General features: G+C 44.0%; 1 protein-coding gene across 3 annotated transcripts in view; it reads left to right on the top strand.

Moving 5' to 3' along the window:
• The window catches only part of TRANK1 (tetratricopeptide repeat and ankyrin repeat containing 1), a 123,145-nt gene that overhangs the window by 80,953 nt on the left and 16,166 nt on the right, over positions 1 to 26,026 (top strand). For 2 of the 3 annotated variants that reach the window (XM_032269764.1, XM_032269772.1), the window contains exons 10-18: positions 4,022 to 4,183; positions 7,001 to 7,255; positions 9,117 to 9,293; positions 9,968 to 12,847; positions 15,868 to 16,067; positions 16,358 to 16,495; positions 20,857 to 21,003; positions 21,793 to 21,949; positions 25,669 to 25,757. In XM_032269764.1, the coding sequence (XP_032125655.1) occupies positions 4,022 to 4,183; positions 7,001 to 7,255; positions 9,117 to 9,293; positions 9,968 to 12,847; positions 15,868 to 16,067; positions 16,358 to 16,495; positions 20,857 to 21,003; positions 21,793 to 21,949; positions 25,669 to 25,757 (4,205 nt within the window). The other variant, XM_032269778.1, reaches the window with a different exon arrangement.

Raw genomic sequence — 26,026 nt, 5'->3', positions numbered from 1 at the left:
TTACTGTATTTGTGATGTGGTCATTTAGTCTTATTCCATGCATTTCTAGTTATATATTTATATTCTCTTTTATAGAAATGCAATGAGAATGTAAATTTGACATAAATACGTGTAGTAAAACCTAACAGTTTTGCTTTTTAAACATTATAAAAAGATTTGGACAAAAATGAAATCTCTTTTTGAAGTAATTTGTTTTATTTTATATTACTTCTGACTGGTTGCAACTTCAGAAGAGCATTTTAATTTTTAATTTCAAATCTGCATATATACACAGTAAGTCTTCTCTTCATGTTATCAACAGGTTCTTGGAAACCGACTTTAAGCAAAATGTACAACGAAACCAGTGTTACGTTAGGTTAATTGATAACAAGAGTTAAGTTCCTGGGGCATATTTTTGGTCACAAAAGCATAAGCAAACTTCTAAACAAAGATCAAAACACCTCTAATATTAAACATGGAAATAAATATGAGCCATACATACATTTAAGAAAGGTTAATAAAAACGAGTAAGGTGTTTACCCAGTTATTCCAGTTCATGGTTGCAGGTGGCCAGTTTATTCTGGCAGCTCAGGGAGCCAGGTGTGAGCCAGCCCTTGACAGGATGCCATTTAGTTGCAGGGCTCACTCACACATCCACACTCACTCAGACTGGGACAAATGAGACGTGCCAGTTCATCTGTCGTGCCCATCTTTGGGGTGTGGGAGGAAACCGGAGTACTTAGAGAAAATCCATGCAAACATGGGAAGAACGTGTCTGCTCCACACATTTGCCCTGGTGGGGACTCAGTTTATTTTCTTATCGGTGTTATAATGAAACTCTGTTGAAGGAAATGTTACTGGAGGATCTGCTGTATTTGCTCAATGTGATCATTGTTAGAAATTTGTAAAAGTATGGTTTTATATAAAAACAAATTTATTGTGATTACATGTTAGCACATTCTTATTCAGTCTTCTGTTGTTCAGTACTTACATAGTCATCTTTTTAAGAACTCTTGATTATAATGCATAAGGAACTTTGTCTCCTGATGTTTCCTTTGATTCTTTTTAAGCTTATAGGAAATTTAGAAACAAAATCAGAAAAGATCAGTGAAGTAAACAAGTCACCCACAGCCCTCCTACCCAGGATACCATTTGGCAGTATTTAGCAAGTTTCCATCTGTATTATTCTCTGATTTCTTTCCTGATGTTTGAATCTTTTGCTCATCTATAACTGCCTTCTTAACAAGTCTGAACCATGTAATCATGTGTTTATTATGCAGCTGCATCTAATTGTCTCTTTTGTTGATCTTAGTATGTTTCTGCTCATTTTCATATGAGTTTTTTACTAAACTTATTTTCCTGGAGGAAGAATGATGTTTCTTCAAAGCTTTTATCTGGCCGACAAGCAGCAAGTTTCCATCAGCTTGATAGTGAAGGAAGTTTCTCCTTTACCAAAGGTCTGATTTTTTTTTTTCTGTACGGTGAGTTTTTATCGTTTTTTGTGTCTTCGTAGGTATTTTAGGCTAAAGATGGCAGGGCAGAGTCCAGGGATGCTAGCCACATACTGCTTTACTATACACGTTTTCTATCTCAGTGAGCTTCCAGCCAAGGTGACGTGGACTTTCTTTGCCGAATGATCCTCCTTCTGCCTGGCACCTGAACGTCTCTTGATTAGAGAGGGCAGTGGGCATTTGCCCCGGAAGTGGATGTGTATATGTTTCTGGTGTTCTGGCTTGATTTACTGAAATGTGATTCCGTCGTGTGTCAGAAAGCGCAGCAGATGTCGGAGTTCTGCCTGGATCCCCTGGGATCCCTTTTACCATTTCTGAGTGCGCCCTGACACTGGTGTGTGTGCAGTTTAAAAAGCCAGCACCCAACGCTTGTTTTCAGGGGAGTATCTTTGGGCTTACAGAGCCTGTTTTGCTTGTGCTTCTTTAAACCAGAAATGTCTGGGAATTTATATTGTCCCAAGGCAGCCTGTTGCTAGTGACCGATCGTTAGATGTGAGAATATGAAAGCCCATTTCCTTTGCCTTGCATAGGGACAACTCTGAAGTGTGTCTCACGCTCCAGAACCTTCCTGTGGGATAAGGCCAAGGCCACCTCTATGGGACTTTGCCTGAGTGCATACCTGGGCTTGGCCTCCTCTCTCACCCTTATTCTGCTTCCCCCACTCCCCTACTGGTCTTCCTCCTCAATAAACTACTTGCATGCAAATCTAGCGACTGCTGCCGGGGAACTGACGGAAGGATGCTTTCAACTTTTTTCCCATTTTCAGATAGTCTGTCTCTTGTAAAGTATTCCCAATCTGGTAGAACATGACGTTGGCCATTCGTGCATCTCTTCACAATGATGCTAGTGTTACTCTGGGCTAGGCTCTTTTCATTTAATGTGAAAATAAATGTCCAGTTCTGCTCTCTTATCTGTTAGGAACGTAAGATTCCGTTTTAATTTAAAATATTTTTGGTACCTAATAAAAAAGTTTGTCCTTTTTCCCAATATTTCATCAGTGACTATTTTCTTTCTTTCTCCCCCTCCCTTTCTCTCTCTCTTTTTTTTGACACAGGGTCTTGCTCCGTTGCCCAGGCTGGAGCGCAGTGGTATAGTCATTGCTCTTTGCAGCCTCAACCTTCTGGGCTCAGGTGATCCTTCTGCTTCAGCCTCTTGAGCAGTTGGGACCAAAGGCATGTGCCATTACACCTGGCTAATTTTTGTATTTTAAAAATATATGTGTATGTGTGTGTATATATATATGTATATGTGTATATATATAAACACACACAATTACACACACACACACACACACACACACACACACACACACACGTTTTGTAGAGACGGGGTTTTGCCATGTTGTTCAGGCTGGTCTTGAACTCCTGAGTTTAAGCAGTCCACCCGTTTCAGTCTCCCAAAGTGCTGAGATTACAGGTATGAGTCTCTGCTCCCAGCCAGTAGGTGTTTTCTCATCGTGACTACTTTATCGAATAAGTTGAATGAAAAAGATACTGTTTTTCCTTTCTTGGCCAGAGAGATGGCTTCTTACTTGGCCTTTTCTATCTGCAAATAAGACATGAAAGTTGGTTGGCTGACATGTAGTTGGATGTTGCCATCTCGCTAAGCCCTCTTCCTGCTGGCACTCCCTGAATTGTATCAGTTATCTGTTGCTGCATAGCAAAAGACTCCAAATTCGGTGGCTTAAAACAACAAGCATTTGTTTATCTCCTGATTCTATGTGTCAGCACTGTGGTCTGGGCTGTTCCTACGGCCTTGTTTGAACTCCTTCAAGTGTCTGCAGTCTTTGGCGATGTTGGCTGGGTTCTTACACATCTGCAGGGCTTCAGTTTGGACGACTAGGCTGATCCTCCCTGTTCTGTGTTGTCTCTTATCTCTCAGCAGGCTAGCCTGACTTGTTTACATGATGGATGCCAGAGCCTCGAGACAGTCAGCAGAAGTATACAGGGTTTCTTGAGGCTCAGGCTCAGAACTGGCACAAAAATCACATCTACTGGGCCGGGTGCTGTGGCTCACGCCTGTAATCCCAGCACTTTGGGAGGCCAAGGCGGGCGGATCACGAGGTCAAGAGATCGAGACCATCCCAGCCAACATGGTGAAACCCTGTCTCTACTAAAAATACAAAAAAATTAGCTGGGCGTGGTGGTGCGTGCCTGTAGTCCCAGCTACTCAGGAGGCTGAGGCAGGAGAATTGCTTGAACCTGGGAGGTGAAGGTTGCGGTGAGCCGAGGTCGTGCCACTGCATGCCAGTCTGCCGCATGGTGACGGAGAGAGACTCTGTCTCAAAAAAAAAAAAAAAAGAAAAGAAAAAAATCACATCTACTGCATTCTATTGGTCATAGCAAATCCTGAAGCCAGGCCAGAATCGGGAAGGTGGAGGGGAAAGAGGCTCCACTTCTTGATGGGAGGAGCGGCAAAGCCGCATTGCACAGCACGTGAATATGTGGAGGGTTGGAGATTGTGGTTATTTTTGCAATCTGTAACAGCTGCAATTTCTATATTCAGAGGCATCACCTGGTGCTGTTTTGTAGGATTCAGCAATGGTGATGGACCCACTAGTGAAAACGACATTTTCAGGAAGGTCCTGGAGCAGCTGGTGAAGTATGCGAACTCAGGAAACCGGTTATTGCATAAAAATTTTCTGAAGCAGGATGTAGTTCAGAGGTTCTTGCGCCTCCTTTCTACTCTCCAAGGTAATTTTTTCCACCGTGTTCAATTATGTTAAAGATGATTTATGTTCATTAAAATTCTTTTCTAATGTCTTTTCAGAAATTAATTTAAAAAAATAAAGGTAACGTATCTACAGGTAAAACATTCAGATAGCAAAGAGCATTCTTTAGTGTAAAATCTATTACGTATACCTGAACTTCAACCCCTAAATCCCATCCCCAGGAACAACCTGTTACTAGCTTTTTATGTGTCCTTCTAGAATTTCTCTTTGCATATACAGTCATTTAAAAAGTATTATAGCTGTTTCTGACTTCTGTAGATCCTGGCTAATATTGGAGTATATAAAGTTATTGTAGAATTGAGTGTTCTTTTTCATTATGGGGAAATCAGGAAACTTCCTGAAAAGAACTTTAGATAACAAAAATTTTAATAATTTGGGAAGATTCTAGAAATTCTTAGTAGATAAAATTTAGTATTTTTAAAACTGACAATTCATAAGGCTGAGTTGTCTCAATTTTACGGAGTGCAGGAAGGCATGGCCAGAGAAACCCAAAAAAAGTCAGGGTATGCAGCAGATGATTGTATTTAAGGCTTGGAGTTTAGCATTGGAGTACCAGATTTGTGACCTTAGGCCAATTACTTAACCTCTTTAAGCTTCAGTGTCTTCATCCCTTGCCTTGGCTAGGGAAATAACCTCATGAGATAATGGGTATAGGACACTTACTCTAATGTCCTGCACATAAAATGCTAGTACTTGTTAGCTGTTGGGACAGGCTGGGATGAGGCTAGGTTGTCAGCCTTTCTTCCTTAGGTGTCAGTGAGTCAAAGATAACCAGCATACCTGTTACACACACTCTAGGATGGGGCCGCTTTCTATTAGATGTAGGCATTCTGTACGAACCACATCTAGGTAGCCTTTGGTGTTTGGACTTAATGCCATTTGCTCTATGACCCATAAAGACTGTCCTCATTTATACTTAGGGTTGTGGAAATAAAATCTTATTTAATTGGATTTGGTAAAAGTCTCATAAAAGCCCATGCGATGGGAATGTCCTTTGTGTCTTACGGCCTGTGTTCCTGTGCCTTCTTTGTTTCTCTGGAGGGTGTTGTGTGTGTTGGTGTGGATTTCTCTTTCTCTCACTTCGGCCTGGTTACTTTCCCTTTTCCTCTTAACTCCCTACTCTCTGTACCTTTCTCAAAGGTCCCTCTCTCAGCTGTCTTCCAGAGTTGAGTGGGTCTCTAATCCACACAACCTTTTTGACTTTTTTCTGCCTTCACTTTTCCTTTTTTCCTCCTCTTTGTATCCATAACTGGCCATAGGGTAGGATATTTATAGCTCTTCCTATTGAAAATGACAGACTCAAATGGGCTAAAAATTGGCAAAAAGGTGACTTTTTTGGCTCTCATAATAAAAATGCCAGGCTGGCTTCAGGGAGCTCACTAAAGTCACCAGGACCCATTGTCTCCCGTCTTTCAACTCAGCTGTCCGCCAGCTGGCTACCATCTCAGACTCTGTGGAGATGAGATTGGGGTCTCTAACCTCTGACTTGTCCCACATTTCTGGACTTGTGGACCCCTCTGTTTCTCTCCCAGTGGTTTGAACAAATGTCCTGGGCCTCACTTTTGATCACAGTGTGTACCTCTGTTCCTAACTGTGATCAGAAGGATGGAGATGCTTGATTGGCTTAGGCCCAAATCACATGCTACTCTCTCCCATCCCTACGTCAACGGAGAGTGCCGGAAGGTGGGAGAAGGCTGTTCCAGAAGGTGAGCAAATAGATTCTGGGGGACAAAAATTGCAAATGCCTATTTAAGTAGTTTGCCTTTTACACTTTTATTCTGATTCCTGTTAAAATAAGATGATAGACTAGCCTATATTTAATTTCTTCTTATTTTAAAATGAACATTTTAAATATTAAAATGAATATTCATTTTAGAAAACTTGGAGAAAGATGGGAAGCAAGAACTAGCAAATGCAAATCAGGTTGCTCTTATTTAGGTAATCCTTGATTTTTTCCCCTTCTGCTCTTCCTCCCTGCTTTCTTACTGGTAGGGTTGCCAGACAAAATACAGAATGCCCTGTTGAGTTTAAATTTCAGTTAGGCGACGAAAAAATTTTTAGTATAAATATGTCCCCAAATATTGCATGTATATACTTACACAAAAATTTATTTCTTGTTCATCTAAACTTCAAATTTAATTGGCATCTTATGTTTTTATTTGCTAAATCTGGCCATCTACTTGCTGAAGATCTGTTTAAAATATTCTCCACTCTGAAGATTCACCAGAGCATGAAGAGGGATAACCCTTATCCTGTCTCTAGACATCTACAGATCAGATGGAAACATTTATTTATCATGATAAAAAATTCAGAACTGAGGGATAAACCATCCTTTCATGGTTACCTTACAGCTCTTGACTTTTTAATTGTTCTATAGGATCTCTCTGTATTTCAGTGTTTATTAGGAGAGGACACTCTTAATATCACACAGAATTCAAGTCAGGCTTTTGTCCTTTGGATCTCAGTAGAATACTCTGAATTCAAGTATTCTGCTTTAAGACACAGTCATCATTCTTCTGTGTCCTGGGCCAGGCCCTGTATTCTTCAGAGGGTATTTCTAATTTTCCCATGAAGTCTCAAGGTCATTGCTTACACTGATGTTCATGAGTGGTTAAGCAACATGCCTCAAGTAATTAATTACTTGTTTGTGGTATCCCCAGCGCTTAAAAGTACTGACCTGTAATCCATGTTAATTATATATAGATGTTGGGTTGTGGTTGGGGAAAGAAGAGGAATCATGAACATTTTTGGAATGTGTTTTTACTCTTATTTTTGAAAGAAATTCCTCCTGACCTTGTCTGTGACATTAATCAAGACTGTACCAGCACCTTCTTCAAATTCTTACTGGAAAAACAGAAATGGCCTGAGATGCTTTTGCTGCTGACCCGCAAAGTAAGTGGAGAGCCACCACTTGGAGACTGCTTCATCAAAGACTGCAACTTCTCAGACCTCAACATCTGTACCATCATCCCCCACCTCAGCACCTGGGACCAGCGGAAGACACAGCTTCTGGGCTGCCTGGTAGACAGTGGAGGTGAGAGTGACTGGATGCTGAGCATTGGAGACTTGTGGAGTCCAGGCCACTGCCTGCCTGTCCCTTGCTTTTGGAGGCACTGTGAAGTTCACCCTCGTTGTCTCCCCTGTGTATTCTTGTTTTGAAACAGTGATGGAGGTTACTGCCCTGTAAGTGAGTTGCCCTTGAGGAACTCTGCACTTTCGTGAATTCCAGTTACTACCTTTCCCTTTCTCTCGTATGAGAAAACTCAGGTGTGCGGAGGGTCCTTGGCTCTGGTTTGGCCCACGGCAGTCATTTCCTCCTGACTTCTGGCTAGACTTTGACTTGCAGTGGACACGCTGTGTGGATCCTTGTCCACTTCTGTGACATTCTTTTTTGATCAACTGATTGGAATTCGAGATGCTTGTTTTTAAAGAAACGGTCAAGTAATTGTGGGTGGAAGCATCTGCTGCTTTAATCAGAACTGTCACGCATGGCTGGGTGTGTGTCTGGAGTGTGGAGACATCTTGCTGAATTGGGTTTTATTTCCAAACTGATTTAGAAACACCAAAATCCTCCCACCCCTGCCCCTCACAGCCCCAGAAATGCCACTACTAGCTGTGTGGCCTTGGGCAGGCTGTTTATGTCTTCATCTCCTCATTGGTAAAATGGGAATAAATAGGCCCCCTTTCTTAGGGCTGTTTTGAATATTAAATGAGTTAATGTGTGCAGGCTTTTAGAAGAGTACCTTGGCTATGTAGTTTTCTGCTTGTTTTGTGCTATAAGAGGCAATGTCTTTCATGGGAAAAGAGATTATGTTACCAATAACGCATAATATGTAAGAGATAACAGTAACACATCAGACATATTGTTATCAATAGCACATTGATCCTTAGCCCTCAAAGTGCCACACACTGTGCAAAGCCTTTAGGTGTTGGCTCTGTCCACAGCTTTCAGGAGGTAGATGGGGTCGCTTCTGCAATTTATTTCTTTAAACCCTTCCTTAAGTGGAGTGTGACTTTCTTTGTCTGGAAACCACGGCTGTCATGGAATTCCTGTTTGATTCCTTGATTCAGCAAGCACTTTTAGAGCACGTCTCAGGATCAGGTGCTAGGAGCCAAGTCCGCAGAGGTGAGTGCACAGCTGCTGGAAGCGTGTGTAGGAGACTGCAGATCCACAGTGCGGGGCCTGCCTTCTGGTGGAGGTTGGGTAACTTCCATGCAGAGGGACTGTGTGGACTGAGCTAAAAAGAAGGTGATTTGGGGTGGAGAGATGTCAGGGAAGATGGCAGTTGAGAATAAGAGCTCAGAAGCAAGTGATGTAGCGTGTTCTCACTCATAAGTGGGAGTTGAACAGTGAGAACACGTGGATACAGGAGGGGAACATCACACACCGGGGTCTGTTGGGGGGTGGGCTACCAGGGCAGGGGTAGCATTAGGAGAAATACCTAATGTATGTGACAGGTTGATGGGTGCAGCAAACCACCATGCCACATGTATACCTAGGTAACAAATCTGCATGTTCTGCACATGTACCCCAGAACTTAAAGTATAATCATAATTAAAAAAAAAAATAGCAAGGGATGTAGAAAGGGTCCTCACAGTGACTGTCTCAGGCATGGTATTACCTGAAATAACCAAGTGTTGGCTTTCAGTCCTCATGCCAGGACAGTGGGAATGGTGGAACTATGCTCCTGTGGTGGGGAGGTGGAGAGGAGGCAGGGGCGAGGCTACTGGGGGAAGCCTTTGCCTTGCAGAATGGGCGCTGGTGGGAGGATCTTGGAAGTTACGTAAGCGTTAGCTCCTCCCTTGCCGCTGAATAACTAACGGAAGCGGTCCCTCTCTCATCAGGTGAGCCAGGCTGTGCTTGCTCATGTTGCTCTTCCTTCTGCCCCTCCCAGCCTTGCCCGATGGTCTTCAGGAGAGCCAGGAGAAGCCACTTGTCACGTGCCTGAAACATGAGGACTTCGAATTGGCTTTCCTTCTCTTGACCAAGGGCGCAGACCCCCGTGCTATTTCTCTCACGGAAGGTGACACGCCTTTGCATGCGGCACTCCACATCTTTCTAGAGATCAAAGGTAAGCCCTTGTCTTTTAAGCAGCCTTTTCCTTGAGGAGGAAGTGGCTGGATATTAGAACCGATGCTATGTTTTCTGGTCTTTCCTTTTGTGAAAACTAGAGAGCTAAAAAAAAAAAGCCCTTTTCTTGACCAGGCCTATCCAAGTCACCTGGCCCCTCACTCCTGTAGCATGTGGGAAGAAGTGACAGTCATGGTGAATGGTCAGGGTGGGTTGATGGAGGATTCTTAAGTTCCAGAGTTGCCTGTTAGTAGCTGAAAGTACTTTCCATTTATTTATACCATTTTCAAGGGTCCTCATATGAAGGATGTTGCTAGAATCGTATACAGTTATTTCAGGAATAACCATGATGTTTGGGCTGGATAATTCTTTGTTGTAAGACACTGTCCTATGGTTTGGAGGATATTTAGCACCATCTCTGACCTCCACCTACTAGCTGCCAGTGACAGTCCCCTGGTTGTGACAATAAAAAATGTCTCTAGACTAATTACCAAACGTCCCTTGGGGAATAAATCACCATGGGTTGAGAACCTGAGTTCTTTAATGGATGTCAGATATTTGGGGGAGTTCAGTGTTCTGAGATGCCCCTGGCTGGCATCACTCTCAAACTCCAGGGTCTGCTGTCCCCCGAGAAGAGTGGCTCAGTGCTCACAGGGTTTCGCTTGTGTCTTTCAGCTGACATTGGCTTCAGCTTCCTCAACCATCTGTTGGATCTGTTTCGGTCCAACCCCACCGAATTCAACTACCTCAACCCCAACGTCCAGGACGGTGACGGGAACACGCTGATGCACATCCTTTTCCAGAAGGGCATGCTAAAGCGCATGAAGAAGCTGTTAGACCTGCTCGCGAAGTTTGACATCAACTTCAACCTGAAGAACAAAGAGGGCAAAGACGCACGGCACCGGATTAAGAAGAACGACCCTCTGCTCTTGGCCTGGAACAAAGCTCTCATGGAGAACAGGCGGAGGAGCCGGCAGGACTCTGCTACCCACTTGGGGAAGCCCTCAAGGTCCACTGCTCCTGGTCACACGTCCCAGCCCAAGTCCCAGGGTTCATTCAAGTCACTGCCATGTGGTACCACTGCCAGAACCCTGTCTGAAGGAAGTGCAGTCCCTGACAGCTGGGAGACTCTCCCAGATACCCAGGTGACCAGGGAAGAGCCTGGAGCTCTCAGGACACGCTCTCTGAGAGACCGCCTTATGCAGGACATCACAGATTTGATTCAGCAGATTGAAGTGGATCCATCTCTCGCAGAGGACTGTCCTCAGAGCTCTGAGCCTCTGGAGGCAGTAGCTGGCAAGGAAGGAAAGAAAGATGAGCTGCAGCCGACTCTGGGTGCAGGGGTCCCTGACTGTAGTGAGGCAGGGGAAGGACATGCTCAGGTGGGCCCTGAGGCCTTGCAGCTTGTACCTGCTGATAACAGAGGGAAGGAGGGCAGTGACGATCAGGATGACTGGTGCTCACAGGAGATGGAGGCCTGCCTCCAGGACTTTGATAACATGACCTGGGAGATTGAGTGCACTTCAGAAATCCTGAAGAAGCTGTCTAGTAAGGTCATGTCTAAGGTCATCAAGAAGAAAGTCATCCTTGCCATCCAGCAGCTGGGGAATGGCGAGTGGACCCAAGGCCTGCAGAAGCGACTGAAGCACCTGAAAGCAAGCATCCAGCTCTTCGAAGCCAAGCTGGACAAAGGAGCCCGGATGCTGTGGGAGCTTGCCATTGACTTCTCCCCTCGATGCAGTGAGAGCCCTGAGAAGATCATTGCCACAGAGCAGAACACGTGTGCCATGGAGAAATCAGGGCGGATCTACACAGAAATCATCCGTATTTGGGACATTGTCTTAGATCATGGTAAACTGGCCGATTCCATCAAGGCCATCTGTAGTGCCTACAACCGGGGCTTGTCCTGTGTCCTGAGGAAGAAGCTGAAGGGTATCAATAAAGCCCAAGTGTCAGCTAACATGAAAATTCAAAAGCGTATACCTCGCTGCTATGTGGAGGACACGGAGGCTGAGAAGGGCAAGGAGCATGTCAATCCTGAGTACTTCCCCCCAGCCAGTTCAGTGGAGACAGAATATAACATCATGAAGTTCCACAGCTTCAGCACCAACATGGCTTTTAACATCCTCAATGACACGACAGCCACGGTGGAGTACCCCTTCCGGGTGGGTGAGCTTGAGTACGCGGTGATCGACCTCAACCCCAGGCCACTGGAGCCCATCATCCTTATTGGGCGAAGTGGCACGGGGAAGACCACCTGCTGCTTGTACAGACTGTGGAAGAAATTCCACGTTTACTGGGAAAAAGCTGAGCAGGCAGGGAGCCCGTTGCTGGCCAAACAGATCTGGCTGAAGAGACGGTTGGAAGTAGAACTGGGAAAAGAGGGTCCAGGTGGGGAGGAAGAGGAGGAGGAAGAGGACGAGGAAGAGGAAGGTTCTATCGAAGTGGAAACAGTTGACAGCATAGATGAGCAGGAGGACGAAGCCTGCACAGGGGGAGCCTGTGTGGAGCCAGCAGGGGACGGCCAAGCCGCAGAAGCGTGTGCACCAGAAGATCCTCACCAGCTGGAGCATCTGCATCAGATCTTTGTGACCAAGAACCACGTCCTGTGCCAGGAGGTACAAAGGAATTTCATTGAGCTTTCCAAGTCCACCAAGGCCACCAGTCATTACAAACCGCTGGACCCCAACATTCACAAACTCCAGGACCTGAAGGACGAGAACTTTCCTCTCTTTGTCACTTCCAAGCAGCTGCTTCTCCTGCTTGATGCGTCTCTGCCCAAACCATTTTTTCTGAGAAACGAAGATGGAAGCTTGAAAAGAACCATCATAGGCTGGTCCACACAGGAAGAGTTGACCATCCCCAACTGGCAAGAGGATGAGGAGGAGGCTGAGGTGGATGGGGACTACAGTGAGGAGGATAGAGCTGTGGAAATGCGTACAGGTGACAGTGACCCCCGGGTGTATGTGACATTTGAGGTGTTCAAAAATGAAATATGGCCCAAGATGACCAAAGGGAAGACCACTTACAACCCCGCACTGATTTGGAAAGAAATAAAATCTTTTCTAAAGGGCTCTTTTGAGGCCCTCAGCTGTCCCTATGGGAGACTCACTGAAGAAGCATATAAGAAATTAGGGAGGAAGCGGTCCCCCAATTTCAAGGAAGATCGGAGTGAGATCTACAGCCTCTTCTGTCTGTATCAGCAAATCAGGTCCCAGAAAGGTTATTTCGATGAAGAGGATGTTCTGTACAACATATCCCGGAGGCTGTCGAAGCTGAGGGTGCTTCCATGGTCCATCCACGAGCTCTATGGTGATGAGATTCAAGATTTTACCCAGGCCGAGCTGGCACTGCTGATGAAATGCATCAACGACCCCAACGCTATGTTCCTCACGGGGGACACGGCGCAGAGCATCATGAAGGGCGTGGCCTTCCGCTTCAGCGATCTGCGCTCTCTGTTCCACTATGCCAGCAAAAACACCGCCGGCAAGCAGTGTGCCGTCCGGAAGCCCAAGAAGATCCACCAGCTGTACCAGAATTACAGGTCCCACTCGGGTGAGTCTAGGCCGTGGGCTTGCCAACTGCAGGTGCTCGGGCACAGACTTGGGGCTGCCTTTGAAGCTGCAGACTGGCTCTTGCTGGTTTTTTACAGCCGAAGGAAGGGGAATATTTTGGAATTTATTAGTAAATATGCTCATGGACAAGAGATGGTCTGATTTTGGCCACTGCTCCTGCTTAAGTTGATAATCTAAGCTGTGGTTGGGTGGCAACTGACCTTTCAGTAATTTTATCTCAAGAAGTTTGCCATAATATGAATATATTTCAGAGGGAACATTTAAACTGTTGGACAGCTTTTGTTAAAGCACTTTGGAAGTACCTGCTCATTTTATATAAAGTAATATACCAGTTATAAGTCATTAATTCATGAAGCTGGTTTTCTCCCAAAGAGAAGCAAAAAAAAAAAAAAAAACAGGGAGGGTGCTAGGCAGTGGAAGTTAACACACACTTGGTGTTTTTTTTTTAAAGATGGAGTCTTGCTCTGTTGCCCAGGCTGGAGTGCAGTGGTGTGATTTCGGCTCACGGCAACCTCTGCCTCCCAGGTTGAAGTGATTCTCCTGCCTCAGCCTCCCGAGTAGCTGGGATTATAGGCACCTGCCACTACACCCGACTAAGGTTCTTTTTTGTATTATGTTGTTAGAGATGAGGGTTTCACCATCTTGGCCAGGCTGGTCTCAAACTCCTGACCTCAGGTGATCCACCTGCCTCAGCCTCCCAAAGTGCTGGGATTGCAGGCGTGAGCCACCGTGCCCAGCCACACTCAGGTGTTTTTAATTTGTGTCTTAGTTTTGTACCCTCTCTGTGCCAGGCACAATGGTAAACAGTTTACGTTTAGTACGCATGCTTAATCTTCATAGCACCACTGCAAGGGAAGCATCAGTCCCATTAATCTTCAGAACACCATTGCAAAGGAAGCATCAGTCCCATTTTACAAAGGAGAAACTGAGGCACACAAGTTTAAATAACAGGATACCAATGCCAGGATATTTCCTTTATGGTTTATAGATACTAACAAATTTGCCTCCTTTGGCCTACAAATATCAGTGGACAATATGGAGTATTAGTTTACATGTTTAAAGACTTTAATGGGATCAGGCTGGACATGTCTTTCTGCAACTGAGTATTTTTATCTAATGTTATGTTGTCGAGATTTCTTTTTTTTTGAGATGGAGTTTTGCTCTGTCACCCAGGCTGGAGTGCAGTGGTGCCACCTTGGCTCACTGCAACCTCCACCTCCTGGGTTTAAGTGATTCTCCTGCCTCAGCCTCCCGAGTAGCTGGGATTACAGGCGCCTGCCACCACGCCCAGCTAATTTTGTATTTTTAGTAGAGACAGGGTTTCACCATGTAGGTCAGGCTGGTCTTGAACACTCCTGACCTCAGGTGATCCACCCACCTCAGCCTTCCAAAGTGCTGGGATTACAGGCATGAGCTACCACACCTGGCCTGTTGTTGAGATCCTGAATGTTTGTAATGTGGAGTTCTAGTGCATTCATTGAGGTTCACATAGCATAAAAGGCACCCATTTGAAATGTGCAATTTAGTGTTGTTTAATGTCTTCACAAGATTGTGCAACTATCACCATCATCTAATTCCAGAACATTTTCAGAAATTAACCCTCCCCCAAAACCCATAACCACAGTAGTTACTACTCATTGTGTCTTCTCCTCCCACTCCATGGCGACAACTCATCTTTCTGTTTCTATGGATTTGCCTATTGCGGACATTTCATGTTGGCGGATCATATAATATGTGGCCTTTTGTGTATGGTTTCTTTCACTCAGCTTCACGCCTTCAAGGTTTATCCATGTATAGTCTGTATCAGCTCTTTATTCCTTTCTTTGGTTGAAGGATCTTTTATTCTTTGAGTCTGATTAATGGTTATATCAAAAATTACTTGTCTAGTTCCCTAGAAGGCCGTTTAAGTGGATTCCACAGCAATTTTTGTGCCCTTTTCTGATTCTCTTGTTAATGAAGATAGATCTTTGGCCCCTACTAACTCCTAATGGGAAGGAAACCACAGTGAAAGCTTATTTGCTTAGATTTAGCAGTTTCCACTTAGGTTTATTCCTTTATATTGTATACTTTTAATGACAGTAGTATTGGATAGCCAAATTTTCCTTTCATTATTTGGTAATAGCAATGGAGATACATATGCCCATTTAATGATGTTCTACCTAGATAATCACATCTATCTGGCGTTCGTAAAGGGCATGTGGCCTTTAAGAATAACGGAGAGACCAGGAAGATCTATATTCAAATCCTGTCACTTGGAGGTATTTATTAGCTGCTCAGAACTCAGAGTTCCTATTTGTAAAAGTGCGATTGTCTCATCTGTCTCACTGCATTGTGGTGAGGATTAAATGGGATGACTTTTATAAAGGTGCCTGCTGTATGATAGGCATTCATTCAATGTCACTATTAATGTCACTTCAGATATTAGAAGAGAAATGGGACCCAGGAATAAAGCTCTTTGGAAAATCCTCTCCCTTCCTCTGACATTTCTTAGCGTAATCCTCTCTTGACTGGGTATAAACCTAGTGGAAAAGGGTGCGGGAGGCCTTGACTGCTGTCCTTAGCTGACATGCAGCACTCTTGTTACCATGGTGATGGTGCTACCAGCTCTGTAAGCACCAATGAGAGAGGACAAGGTAATTCTGGTTTTCTTACCAAAGTCTATACCAGCCCCTTTTGTGAGCATTCCAACAGCTCTCATTGTTTATATTACATTTTTGCCTTGACTCTTTATGAGGTAATTTTCTTGAATATGAATATAGGCTGGGAATGAGATCCCACAAAACTCTCTGAGCACAGCAACATGTCTCTGCCTTTACCCACTGTACCCAGAGAGCCCAGGGCTGCAGCGGTAATCAAATGGGAACTGGACACAGGCGTGCAATTATACATACTGTAGGGGCCACATCTGCTTCTCAAGAAAAGCACGTGCCCCACCCTAGATAACCAAAACACTCAGTCATGTTGTTCATTATCCAACTTGTGTTTTCTGTTTTATTCCAGGAATCCTCAATCTGGCCTCTGGAGTGGTGGATTTACTTCAGTTCTATTTCCCAGAGTCTTTTGATCGCCTTCCAAGGGATACTGGCCTCTTTGACGGTCCGAAGCCAACGGTTCTGGAGTCTTGTAGTGTAAGCGACTTGGCAATTTTGCTACGAGGGAATAAAAGGAAAACTCAGCCCATTGAATTTGGAGCCCACCAGGTGAGCTGCTTGGGATTTTATGTTTTGAAATAAAAGGCAGTTTGCAATTGAAAAAAGCTTTGAGAGGCTAAATTATTCCACAAGGTAGAATTCAAAATAGTCCCTGTCCCACAATGGGTGAGTCCCAGAGATGGCCGAGTGGCCAAGTGTTTGAATCTTCCCCCTGGCCTGCCCGACCACGTTTATGCTGGCCATTTCTCTTTAAAGACATTACCTACCTCCCATAGAAATAGACTGAGCCTTACCAGGTTTTTCTCTGTAGACTTTGATGTTCTTTTGTTTTTCTGCAGGTAATCCTTGTGGCCAATGAAACAGCAAAGGAGAAAATTCCAGAAGAGCTGGGGTTAGCACTTGTGCTAACAATTTATGAAGCAAAAGGCTTAGAATTTGATGATGTCCTCCTTTACAACTTTTTTACTGATTCTGAGGTATGTCACGCTGAATTCTTTTCACACAGTGAATGTATTTGTGTGAGCTGACCTTCATTCTGGGGAAGAGAGTTTATTACAGGCTCCTGTTTGTATTTTGGAGCATCATTCATTCAGTGTGAGGTTCTGTGTGTTTAGATGTGGGTTTTGACATTAGCTGTGGGTTGTTTCACAGTGTGTCACGGGCTGGTTCCCCCTATGCCTTGCCCTTCTTTGGCTGTCTAGTACCCAAGTGCCAGTGTCCAGTTCTCATTAGCCACTGTTATCCTTAGCTCCCAGGGATGCCCAAGTTGGAGCAAGCTCTAAGGAGAGCCTTACAGATGAAGCCAAGGTTAGCATTGTCCACCCTGTGATGACAGAACTGTGTAAGGTCAGTTCATAGATAGAGACAGTTCCAGGAAGACAAATGAGGCTTGGTTCCTGCCCTCTGGATCAGGTAATGTGGGGGATAAGAACAGCTTCCTTGCATGGGAGACCTCTCTAGCATGGCTTCACTACCACTGCTTGCAGCCCATGTAGATGATGGCAGCCAAAGAGTCCCCAGATTGACCCCCAGTGACCTCTGTATTGGTCCGCTGCTTTCACTTGGCTCCTGAGTCCTCGTGGGTTTTTCTCCCCAAGCTTAGTTCATGACGGGTAGATCCACCAACTCGTGGCCATTGTCCTGGGTTTTCTAGCCACTGTTTTCTCTTTTCCACCGTCTTTTGGTGCAGACTTAGACTGGCTGCCAGCTATACTGTGGGGTCTTCTTTGGGGACTTAGCTGGCTTGTTTCCCAGTCCTCGTTGCAGACTTCCATTGCACATGATGCATGCTTGAAGGGGCGATGTATACCAAGTCAAGAACACTTGACTAAAGTGTTGGCTAAAGTGTTGGCTTTAGCACTTGAAAAATCTTCCTGAGAACTGACCCTTTAGATAGAGTCCTTCCTTTTTTTCTCACCATTTTTAAAATGTTATCTTGCCTTAACAGCACAACTATTATACTATTGCTCTGGGTGCTTTGCTGTTTACAGAGTACTTTTGGAATTCATTGTCTAACTCCACCAATGCTCTGAAGTTATAGGTATTTTTATTATTCTCATTCTTTTTTTTAAATTTATTTTTATTTTTATAGAGATTCGGTCTTGCTGTGTTGCCCAGGCTGGTCTTAAACTCCTGGCCTTAAGTGATCCTCCCGCCATGGCCTCCTAAAGTTGTGAGATTAGAAACATGAGTCACCTTTATCTGTAGAGAAAGCAGAAAGTCACTAAGTAAATTTCTCATAGTCGTAACGTAGATGGCAGAGCCCAGAGATGAACTCAGATGCTTTGAGTTCTAAATCTCTTTCATTTTCCTTCTTTTTAAGCCTCACATGTGAATTGAATTCCAGAACCTTCCACAATTAGTATATCATTGCGATTCCTTATGTACGTTCCTTTTCTATTAAATTTTGCTAATAAAATCAGATGCACACTCATTAACCCTGGAATCATTTTTACCTTTGAGGACTAACTTTTTTTTTCTAATAATACATCCATCGGTCATGGTTGGACTGAGGCTCTCCTAAAAGAGGAAGGGTAAGACTTTGTTGTTTCTGTCCTTTAATAAGTACCAGTTCTATGCTTGTGCCAGTAAGAAGCTCAAGGAGTTCTGGACTTCATGATCTGTGACTTGTGGTTGGCTCTATTTGTGAAAGAAAAATCCAGTTAAGTGTCTTATGCTGAACCTGAAAGTGGTGAAGGCTTGGGTATCTTGACCCTGTGCTCCCACCAGTGGCTCAGGGAGTTGCCTGAAATTAAAACAATCCCAAACGGAATCTTGTTCACATCCACTTCATCCTGTGTACACAGTAAGACTTTGGAAAATACTTTTGTTGGGGTTCTTTCCAGTGTTAATGTGACCTTTCATTCCGTGGCTCAAAGCACATTCTGAGTTTATCATTTATAACCTCCAGGCCAAAGGCAGTCAGTCAGCAGATGAGAGGAAATGCTTTCATAAAAGGATATGAAAGGCAGGTCACGCATCTCCACAGCTCCTGTGGTCTGGCTGCTTACAAGGGGTTTATTTCGAGGTAACTGAAGGCTGCTGAACAGTGATTGCTATTTGAACCTGGGGAACTGTGGAGAGCTCCTGTCTCTCCTTGACCTCTTCTTCCGTCTCATTTATGTTTCTGGCGAGCACCCTCCTTGAAGCAGCTGTTATCTGGGGTTATATGTGTGAGTGGGTTGAGGGGTGTGGTGCTTGCTGGCCTGGTTTGTGAGTCTTCTCTCTAGAGGGTTTATTGCTGTCTGTTGAACCACATGGTCACCAGAGCCATCCCCTGAGATGTGGAAGGGGCCATGGAACAGTTACCCCAAAGCTTTTTGTAGGACGTTTTCTTCTTTTTGGGGAAGAGGAAGTCATTCTTCCGGTCAAGTCACCCTCAAACTGTCCTTCTGTGGGGACTTAGAAGGGTGACTGCCATTTATACCTTGCCCCAGTGGGACCTCCTTTCTTTCATACCCGTGTCAGTGGGACAGGAGGGACTTTGACAACCACAACCTTTATGGATTGTCTAATTGACCTAGAGAATAGACCCCTAAAGGTAGGCTTGCTAGTAAGATCTAAGCCTTTTCCTTCACGATCGATGGTCCCAAGAGAAGAAACTGGAAGACTTTTAAATTTTGCTGCTTTTATTCCCACAAATGCTGTAGGCCTGTATCCTTGCTACAGGTACATGAGCGCACTCCTAAAAGGCCTCACCTTGGAAATACAATATGTTTGATTCATGAAACAGGTCAGTCATGTGCCATCTCAGCAGCTTTTGCTTCTCTTCCAGCAGTTTTAAAATACCCTGTGCTTCCCTAGCCCGTTCAAGGTTAGCCAGTCTGTACCTCGTGCTGCCTGCCAGGAGGATCCTCTCAAATGTCAAGCGCTGGTGTCTTCTGCCTGCTTTCCTTGGCAGACAATTTCGTTGTCTACAGAGCTTCACAAAGAGGACAGTCACAAATATGTCCTGAAGACGGTTTTAAACCTTCCAACTACTTAAATGATTTTATGTTTCAGAACATGGTGGTTGGTACTATAATTGATTAGTAGCATCACCATTCCTATTTAACAGACGGTGTTTAAGGCATTTAACCTCGTTTACGTAGTTCAGGTGTTGGAGTAACTTAAGGCAGGTAATAAATTCTATCCACTTAACGTTTTCAGCATGCTTTAAAAGTTACATAGATGGCAAGTTTTATAAAAAGGAAAGTAAAGGCTATGAGAGTTAACTAGCTACTCTCACAAGACATGGGAAAGTATGAAATATGAAGTTTCTTAAGAATTTTGAATTCTAAATTCTGCATGTAATCTGGGCACTTCAGTTTTACTGGGATCTGCAAATGACACCCTGCTGGCCAAATCCAGCCTGCTGGTGGTTTTTTATGGCCTGTGGGCAAGAATGGTTTTTACATTTTTAAATGGTCGGAAAAAAACCCAAAGGAGAATACTATTTTATGGCATATAAAAGTTATATGAAATTCGATTCAGTGCTCACAAATAAAGTTCTGTTGGAACAGGACACACTCTGCTTACTTGTCGACTGGCTGCTTTAGCACCAGAACGGCAGAGTTGAGCAGTTGCAGGAGAGAGCGTGTACCCTGCAGTGAGAGACGTATTTATTATTTGACACTTTCAGGAAAAAATTTACGAAACCCTGGTCTCGTAGTCACTTTGGTTTTAGGGTTTTGGTAAAGGAAAAAAAAATGGGTAAAATATCAACTATTAAACGTCGTGCTAGACATTTGACACTGATTATCTGTTTTTATTTTCCCAACAAAGTTGGGTAGTAGTCTCCTCATTTTGTAGAGCAGGAGAATAAACAATGTGTCCAAGTTTGCAAAATTAATAAATGGAAGAACTGAGATACAAATTTGTTCTGTCCAATCTGAGTCTACCTTGCACACCATAGCCCTGGATTTTCTTCCTCTTCAGTTAAATAATTTAGTTAGAACATTCTGCGGTATGTGTCTTAACTGCTGACCCTAAGTGGCATCTCTTAACCATGTTGTGAGAAGGGGTGAGGATTCCCCTGTCCATGCTGATTGTAGAAATTCTTTCAATAAGAATAACTCCCTGAGCCCTTAGCATTCTTCCCTGGAAGTGGTCATGTGTGCCTGGCTTCTTAGCTATCTTGGTCTAACGTGTGAGGAATTTTCACAACTTCCCTGGTTTCTGCCTGTGCAAGCTAGTCTCCCTCCTATCCATTCTAAGATCACAGGATGGACTCTTCCTCAAAGCTGAGGTTGAAGGCCTGGTACCCCGATGAGGCTTAATTTTCCATAAAGCTCAGGGAGGCTGTGTGTATAGTTCAAAAGCATATTCTGTTAGTCTTCAATTTTTTGTTGTTGTTCAGGCTTATAAGGAATGGAAGATCATTTCCTCATTCACACCTACATCAACTGACTCCAGAGAGGAAAACCGGCCATTGGTTGAAGTACCCCTGGACAAACCAAGCTCTTCTCAGGGTCGATCTCTCATGGTGAATCCAGAAATGTACAAGGTGAATTTCTGCCATTTGTCAACACACATATTTGACATGGAACCAGTAAACAGCCCTGGGAGAGAAGATGAGAGGAAAAATGGAGCTTGTACTTGGCTGGTTTTCCTCAGCAACAGGGAATGGAGGATAGGAAAGGGAGGAACAGGAATCTCAGTTTTGGCAAATTCCCTTTTTCTCAGTAGAGAGCTGGGCTTGATGGGTGGGCACTGTCCGAAGCAGAAGGAGGAGGGTTGTACTTTCTAGTTCACCTCTGAACTCAGCTTTGTTCTATCACAAATTTTCATGCAATCATAGGGTAGGTTTGGAGTAATTCAGTCCTAGTGATAGTTATAATAGAAGCTTATGACTGGATTAATTTTTTAAAAATAAGTCACAGCGATTGTGTAAGAGGTAACCATTGGGGTAAACTGAGTACATGGGATCTGTCTGTACTCTTTGTAACTTCCAGTGAATCTATAATTCTTTCAGAATTAACACTTAAAATAATTATAGCAAAAACAGAAAAAAAAAACCAAAACTTATGGCCAATTCAAAAGTCGTCCTATACAGATGGCATGCCCACGTCCTGCTTAGCTGGGAAAGGGGTGGGGTTTCTCATGGCCTCACTGGAGCCTCACTTACCTGTGCTGTGGCGGTAGTGAGCTCCTGGCATCTTGCTCTCGGCTGTGCTATGCTTCTCTAAAATTTAGTTTTTGTATTTTTCCAAAATCAGAGTAAGCCCATTGAAGTGTGTCACGTTGTAGCTATAGACAAATGGCTCCTCGTCTTTGTCCTCAATGTTATCTTTAGCTCCTCAACGGAGAGCTGAAGCAGCTGTATACTGCCATCACGCGGGCTCGGGTCAACCTCTGGATCTTTGATGAAAACCGAGAGAAACGGGCTCCCGCGTTCAAATATTTCATTAGGAGAGATTTTGTCCAAGTTGTAAAGACAGATGAAAATAAAGGTAAGATCCTGTTAAAATACTCTCACTGTTGGAGGAATCATGTTTCAACCGTTCTAATAAAAGGTGTAGCTTTTGAAAGTGCCTTCTTTGTTTTGCACCATCTCCTGAGAAATGAAAGTTGTTACTCATTTGCCAAGCTGTGTGGGAAAGTGTGGCTGTAGTGGACTGGGAAGGTTAATGCCTTCAGGGAAGATCTTTTATTTGTCCATTAAAAGTGGGGATTATGGACAGGGCTAAAGGAAATAGGCCCTTTTGGGAGAATACAAAGTACTATGAGTATTTGTACAGTTGATTAACAATATCTATAAAAATAAAGATTGTACATACCTTTGACCCAACAGTTTCACTTCTAGGAATATATCTGAGATATTTGTGTTCAAAATCTCAAAAATATCTGCGTTAAGTATGCTCATCACAGCCTTGTCTGTAATTATAAGAAACGAAAAACAATGTAAGTGTTCACCAATGAGGGAAAGTTTAAATGCATTTCTTTCAGAGGACTACTATACAACCATGAAAAAGAATAAAGTGGTGGATTGTCATTTACTGATATGGAAAGATGTTCAAGATGTATTATGTGAAAGAAAAATTTAAAACAATATGGGTAGAATGATATAATTTTTAAGTAACTTTATATTATGCAAATATAAAAACCATTTATGTATATTAGTATATATCAGAACAGAATGTTTATGCATGTGTAATTATGTAATATACAAACACCTATTGAAGTGTCTTTAACCATCAAACCCAGTTCAGTTCCTGAGTTTATTTATCAAGAACTGGGCTTGCGGGAGTTCAGCTACTGTGGAGTAACAGGTTGTCTGAATCTGTTTGGTTTCTGCATTTCACAAAATAAGGAAACTAAGAGTTCAGACAGTAAGAACTCTTAGTTCAGATAGTAAGAACCAAGAGCTGCGACAGTAAGGAATTAATCAGAAAACTTACCTGTATTCAGTTCCTGATTGTGGGTAACAAGGGTTTAAATAGCAAGAATTTGGAGAGATAGCATGCATATAAATTCATGTATACACCTATTATTTCTGATGCAAAACTGTTTATAGTGATTGCCTCTGGGGCTAGACTGGTGGGCATGGGGCTATTGAGTAGGTATGGACACCTTTTACTTTTTACCTTTGTATCTGTGCTATTTGCAGTTTTTTTTTTAATTTTTGTATTTTTTTTTCATAATTTGCAAAGACTACCTAACAAAGTGAAGTTCTCCTGATAGGATAACAGAAGAGACATAACCAGCCCTTCATGAAGGAGAACATTGTTGTCTTTCTTGAGGGTTAGTTGTCAGGTTGTCTCCTCAAGGCCATTGTTAATTTCTGTAAGTATAGGGCAAGGAGCAGAGTTTGGCTGCTGGAGAGAGGTTTCTCCTGGGCACTCCTCAGCCAGTTTGGAGGCTATTTCTGGTTATTACTGATGGCTCGGTTGGGGACTAGGATTAGATTTCTTATCCTAAGACTTGACTGTTGTGATGGGAAAAGTCAAAGGCTAGGAGTTAAAAAACAAAACATAGGTTCTCATAAAAACTCTCCATCTGTGTAATGACATGACCTTGTTCAGGTCCCACTTTCTCTCCCAAAGGAAAATGAGTAGATTGGCCTAGTAATGGGCCTTCTCAATCTTCCTGCAGCTCATCCCCTGAATTCCCCAGGTATGTTCTGGGACCCACTGTAAGAGATCATGTGGCCAGATGCGGTGGCTCATGCTTGTAATCACAGCACTGTGGGAGGCCAAGGCTGGGGCGGATCGCCTGAGGTCAGGAGTTCGAGACCAGCCTGACCAACATGGTGAAACTCCATCTCTACTAAAAATAACAAAAATTAGCGAGGTGTGGTGGTGCGCACCTGTAGTCCCAGCTACTTGGGAGGCTGAGGCAGGCGAATTGCTTGAACATGAAAGGTGGAGGTTGCAGCCAGCCGAGATCACACTACTGCACTCCAGCCTGGGTGACAGAACAAGACCCAATCTCAAAAAAAAAAAAAAAAAAAAAAAAGAGATCATATAAGATAGGTGATTTTTTTTTAAATTTGAAAATTCAAAATGAAAATGGATTACAAATGATTTTATGTTTTTGTAGCATAAAGAATACAAGAAAAAGTTCAGTCTTAATAACACATTTTACATTGTACATAGAAAGTCTTTTAGAGCATCTGTTCCATTGTGCTTGGATTGAGTATAGTGACTATGCAATTGTGTTTCTTTTACATGGCATCTGCAGAGTTCACTGGCCCTGTTTTGAGATAATATGGGATGGGGTTTTTTGCTGTGGGAATTAAATGTCACTGGGGCACTCATAACAGTACATATGGAGTCAGAACAAGATGCTGAGAAGGCATCACTGCAGTGCTACACAGCACCAGCAGAGGGACAGCAGGGAGGGATCAGGCTGTTATGCTTAACGTGTGTTTGCACCTTCTAAACAAATCTGGCCTGTCTGCCTCACTCCCTCGGTTAATATCCTTTGGCCAAGGTGTCTCTGATTCCTTCAGCTATGATTTGGCTGCCAGTGTTGCCCTGGTATTCACTGTATTTTGTGTGCTTCATGAAGCTGTGGCTCAGAACCTGCAGGGATTGTCACCCATTGTCAGTGATACTCTGGGGGAGGCAGGTGGCGGGGGTGGTGTGCTGAAGTAGTCACCTGCAGGCTAGTGAGGATAACAGGGGATGGACAGCAGGGCGTTGCAGTGGTCTCTGTCCACCAGTAGGAATGTGATGAGGGCAAAGTTTGCACATTTAGAAATAAAATTTTGCCACCTTTTTTCTTGCTAAAGCCCTGGCCTGGGAGCTTGCTAAGAGCTACTTGACTTTGGGTTTCCGAGGAGGAATTTTTTTTTTTGAGACGGAGTTTCACTCTTGTTACCCAGGCTGGAGTGCAATGGCGCGATCTCGGCTCACCGCAATCTCTGTCTCCTGGGTTCAGGCAATTCTCCTGCCTCAGCCTCCTGAGTAGCTGGGATTACAGGCACGCACCACCATGCCCAGCTAATTTTTTGTATTTTTAGTAGAGACGGGGTTTCACCATGTTGACCAGGATGGTCTCGATCTCTTGACCTCGTGATCCACCCGCCTCGGCCTCCCTGAGGAGGAATTTTTAATTTCTGTCTTCTGATTTGTACCCATAGAAAAGGAAAGTCAACCAAAACTTAAAAATCAAAGCACACCCTTTCTCCCCTCTCCCTCCTCCTTTCAGTACCCTCACAGATGTGGTTTGGGAAGTTAAAGTGTATCTTACATGAATACTAGAAAGGCCACACAGGTTTTAGTCTGCCCTGGCTGCGATGGCAGAATACTATAGACTAGATGGCCTAAACAACAGAGATGCATTTTCTCACAGTTCTCCAAGGCTACAAGTCCAAGATCAAGGTGTTGGCAGGGTTGGTTTCTTCTGAGGCCTCTTTCCTTGGCTTGGAGACAGCCACTCTGTGTCCTCACATGGTCTTGCCCCTCAGGTCTCCCTGTGTTCCAATTTCCTGTAAGGACAGCAGTCCGATTGGATGAGGGCCCACCCTAACGGCCTCATTTTAACCTAGTCACCTCGTTAAAGGCCCTGGCTCTCTCCAAATGCAGTCACGTTCTGAGGTATTGGGAGGTAGGACTTTAACAAGAGAACTTGGTTGGTGGTGGTGGGGAGCACAATTCAGCCCATGACAACAGTTTTAAGTGCATGGAAGCCCAGAGAAGCAACCACGCTTTTCTTTTTCATTTAGACTTTGATGATAGCATGTTCGTTAAGACCTCAACTCCTGGAGAGTGGATTGCCCAGGGAGATTACTACGCCAAGCACCAGTGCTGGAAGGTAAGGGGTTGGACTAGGAGCCAGGGGACGGGGGGTCCTTGTCACCGGTGCCCTCGTCAGACTGCACAGGCAGGTTTCCCATTGTGTCTGTCACCAGGATGGGATGAGGGTGACCGTGCTCGTGCCATGTGCTCTGAAACATCAGGTCACCTCAAGATGAGGAGACCTTCCTGTCCTGTTCCTTCCCTGGCCAGCACAGGGATGACAACTCTTCATTTTGGCCAAGTGCCAGGATGTGTGCTGATAGATCCATGGAGGGCTGTGGCCTT

The sequence above is a fragment of the Sapajus apella genome, unplaced genomic scaffold (assembly GCF_009761245.1).
Source record: "Sapajus apella isolate SASKATOON/1434 unplaced genomic scaffold, GSC_monkey_1.0 scaffold4, whole genome shotgun sequence".
NCBI classification, from domain to species: domain Eukaryota; kingdom Metazoa; phylum Chordata; class Mammalia; order Primates; family Cebidae; genus Sapajus; species Sapajus apella.
Note: the sequence above shows the minus strand (reverse complement) of the source record. Positions and strands in the feature narration are given on the sequence as shown.